At 54.7% G+C, this 3918-nt stretch overlaps 1 protein-coding gene across 1 annotated transcript; it reads right to left on the bottom strand.

Annotated features, from left to right (window-relative positions):
* Positions 1–1786: 1786 nt before the first annotated feature.
* Positions 1787–3594, bottom strand: LOC114507394 (olfactory receptor 10AC1). Its single transcript, XM_028525228.2, has one exon. It carries the CDS (start codon positions 3557–3559, stop codon positions 2582–2584), a length of 978 nt encoding a protein of 325 aa, XP_028381029.2. The 5' UTR covers positions 3560–3594; the 3' UTR covers positions 1787–2581.
* Between the last annotated feature and the right edge of the window lie 324 nt (positions 3595–3918).

Here is a 3918-nt window from a genome sequence, read left to right on the forward strand (position 1 = left end):
GGAGGAGGCAGTGAAGAGTCCAGCCATGACGGGTCTGACTGCAGGACCACGCTGCTGCGTGACAGTCCAGGCCGAGGATACAGTCCAGCCGGGGAAACCTTCTGGCCACTGTGGTGGGCGGTGGGTGTGGGGACACAGCAGCCAGAGGGAGGCCAAAGAGGAACAAGAGCTGGGGGCTGGGAGTGGCCATCCGAGAGCAAATATGAGTCCGGAAGCTGTACTCGGAGGCCACGGGGCCCTCCCCCATCCTGCCTGTGTCCCCAGTGATACTGAACTGACTGCCGGGGTCCCGAGGAGACACCGCTGGACAGCGGGCTGCTGCCCGAGGAACTGCCGCCCACTTCCTCCCTCTCTCCGCCCGTCTCCCAGTCCGCTGGGAAAAAACCCAAAGATGCCCCCAGCTCCCCCATAGGGAAGATGAGTCTCCAGCTCTGATCTTGCTAGATGGGGCCTCCTGAGAGAGGAAAGAATCTTTACATTTGTATTGTGTGTATTTACTTCCAGGGAATTTCACGGACGCTGTCTCATTTGAGGAAGGAGGAAATCGAGGCTGGGTTAGGATCTGTTAAACATCAAGTATTTCCAAGGGGTCTGACTCCAGGGCTTGGAGTGGGTTCGCTCTGAAAAATTGAGGTGGGAAAAGCACTATAATCATTACTAGTAGCACAACAGTGAGATATGTATTTAAAATCTTATTCTACCATCCTGAGGTAGCCGTAAGGTCAGTGGGATGGTTTTCAAGGCTTCTGCTTGTAAAACAGATGTTTATTCAGAGAAAAAGAAGATCATCTATTTCAAACTTCCTTGAAAAAGGATTTTAAGTTGTTTGGGTTGTCCAAATATTTACTCTAGAAATCTACAAAAATCAACAAAACTTTATTAAATATTATTAAAACTAGAATAGATCTTTAAAAGTCAAGTTTGTATATCAAGTTGCATTTTTATGATCCATATGTGTGTGGTTTTTTTTTTTTGTTTATTGGGTTCTTTTCACTGTTTATTGGGCATCGGGGTATTTTATTACTTTAAGTTATGTTAAAAGTTTATAATAATTTAATATATATATTTTTGCCATGTAGAGGATTAATTTAATAACAATTTTTAGTTGGACAACCAGCTTGCTATTTACAATATATAATATTGTAAACAGCCTGCTGTTTGGCTGCCAGCTCTTTGCCCGAGGTTGGCCGAGGTTGGCACAGGGGAATCTGGTGCTGTTTGGGCTGGATGCGGCCTCTCTGCCGCCATCTCTGGCTCCAGCATCGCAGCACTCTAGAAGTGGCGGTGTCTTTGGCGCTGCCGCTCACTCCTTCCTTTCCTTGGTTTCCATGACCCCATGTGACCTTGGCTTTTCTCCGAGTTTTCTGATTGCTCTTTAAGAAAAAAAACAACTCCTCTTCCTCTGCTTAACTTTTATGTTTATTTTGTAAGTATTTATTGAATAACACACACCTGTATATAAGGAAAGTATTCAATGAAAGTAAAGGTCTGTCCAGCCTCTGTCCCTCAGTTCCTTAGACTCTGAACTTGGTTACGTGTGTGTGTGTGTGTGTGTGTAAATCACGTAGGACAGGTATGAGCGCACACGGCATGCACACACACTGCACTCTGTGTGTTCATATGTGTAAATGCTATCGTACCACAGCACTGAGTTACTCACTGGTTCCCTCACCCCTGAGCCGGCGGTGCGTACGAAGTAGGGAACGAAGTGGATGAACTTCACGGAGTTCATATCCTGTGGGCGGAGCAGGCAACTGAAACACTGCGAAGAGTGTCAGACAATTCCCAGTAATGAGCGATGCCTGAGAGTTAAAGCGTGACGATGTGAAAGCAGGCAGAGAGGTGATGTTATACAGGGCGACCAGTGCAGGCCTCTTCTGTGAGCGGTCAGTCTTTAAGTTCAGATGGCATCCGAGGGACAGGGCGCCGGGCTGTGGAAGGTGCGCGGGAGGAGCCCTCCGGGAGCGGACACGGCAAGGACAAGGCCAGAGTCAAGGGTGACGCCTTAATACGTACTGTTACGCACCTCGCTTTTTCGTTTCCCATGTGTGAGAGATGCTTCCATGTGTGATGAGACGTGTCCACCTCCTCCGCCCCTTCCTTCTCCTTCTGTTTGGCCGCTGCGTAGGATTCCATTATGGGGATGAGCCACAGTGTGTTAGTCGGCCCCACGTTGGTGTGTGAACAACTTGTAACCTTTTGCTGAGTCTTGGAGTGCTGACACGAACACGTTTGAACATCCGTGCTTGTCTTGCCTGGGAGCTCCCTGCGGCCACGCCTTGGGCTCCGTGCATCGCTGCAAGCCCAGCGTCCTGCAGGCCCCAGGGCGTGGGAAGGACTCAGCAGGTGCTCGTGGAGGCGCCGGAGGCAGGTTTCGGGTCTGTGCGGCGCTGTCTTTGGCTGTTCCTCCTGGGACAGTGGAGGATGCTGGGAGGCTGTCCTTCTGTGGACATGTTTCCAGGTTCTCTTTCCTGAATGCGGTCCTTGAGTCCCCCCTGGTGGCATTGCTGATGCTGACACCACCTGGTGCCCAGACCTTGACAGAGCGGACCTGTCCACTCTGGCCTAGCCCCGTCTGCTCTCAGGGTTCACGCACAGTGTGCGCCTGTGCCTGGCCCGGCCGCCACCGCCCCAGCACCCTGCGGATGGCAGCGGTGATCTCCCGGTTGCGCAGGCTGTAGATGAGCGGGTAGAGCAGCGGGGTGATGTTGGTGTAGATGAGTGCCAGGGTGCGGTCCTGCCTCGGGGAGTAGCTGGACTTGGGACGCACATACATGAAGGTGGCACAGCCATAGTGCAGGAAGGTGACAGCCAGGTGTGAGGCACAGGTGGAGGCGGCTTTGTGCCTGCCCGTGGAGGAGCGCAGGCGGCGCAGGGCAGTGACAATGGCGACATAGGAGGCCAGGATGAGTGTGGAGGGCAGCAGCAGCAGCACCAGGCAGGCACCCAGCAGAGGCAGCTCATCCACATAACTCCGTGTGCAGGCCAGATGCAGCAGCGCTGTGATGTCACAGAAGAAATGCACAAGCAAGTGGGAGCCACAGAAAGGAAGGTGGAAGACCGCCACTGTGAGCCCCACAGACACTGCCAGCCCCCCAAGACAGCAGGCCAGGGCGAGTCGCATGCACAGCCCGGGGGTCACCAGAGCTGCATAGCTCAGTGGGTGGCAGATGGCCACATAGCGGTCATAGGCCATGGCAGCCAGCAGGAAGCACTCGGCCCCGCCCAGCGCCACGAACATCTGCATCTGCACAGCACAGCCCAGGAAGGAGATGGGGCTGCCCCTGCCCTGGCTGGGGGTGGCCAGGTCGGCCAGGGAGCGGGGCACCACCACCAGAGTGTAGCAGAGCTCGATGGCTGACAGCTGGCATAAGAACAGCAGCATGGGCGGCCGGGTGGGCACAGAGGCCACGGCCGCCAGGATGAGCAGGTTCCCGCTCAGGGTGGCCAGGTGCACGGCCAGCAGCAGTAGGAAGAGCACAGGCCTCAGGTGCGGGAACTCAGAGAAGCCCTGAAGGAGGAAGCCTCGGGGCACGGTGGCGTTGCTGGGGCTGTCCATGCACCCGCCCGCCCACAGGCACTGTGGGAGAGAAAGGAGGGGAGGGTGAGCTTGTGGGGTGCTGCCCCTCTGGCCCTGCTGGGAGATTGGGGGCCAGGGGGAAGTTAGAGGGTGGGAGGGGTGTCTTGTTAGGGAACATAGTGCAGATTTTCAGACCCCCTGGACTAGGATTCTTACAGTTGCTTTCTCAGCATGCTCTTTCCAAACAGCCTGGATTTTAGGCCCTTTCTTTCAATGCATCGCTCATGCCCTCCATCCACAGAGAAGTCCCTGCCGTCAAGCTCCAGTTACCATTCCGAGGGGCCCGGGTACCCAGGAGGAGGGTGTCACCCTCGCCTGAGCCCCCCAAGGCAGGTTCC

Source organism: Phyllostomus discolor, chromosome 10 (genome assembly GCF_004126475.2).
Source record: "Phyllostomus discolor isolate MPI-MPIP mPhyDis1 chromosome 10, mPhyDis1.pri.v3, whole genome shotgun sequence".
NCBI classification, from domain to species: Eukaryota; Metazoa; Chordata; class Mammalia; order Chiroptera; family Phyllostomidae; genus Phyllostomus; species Phyllostomus discolor.

Coding starts and splice junctions, on each gene's coding strand:
- LOC114507394 (XM_028525228.2), bottom strand. CDS start 3,559: ATGGACAGCCCCAGCAACGCCACCGTGCCCCGAGGCTTCCTCCTTCAG.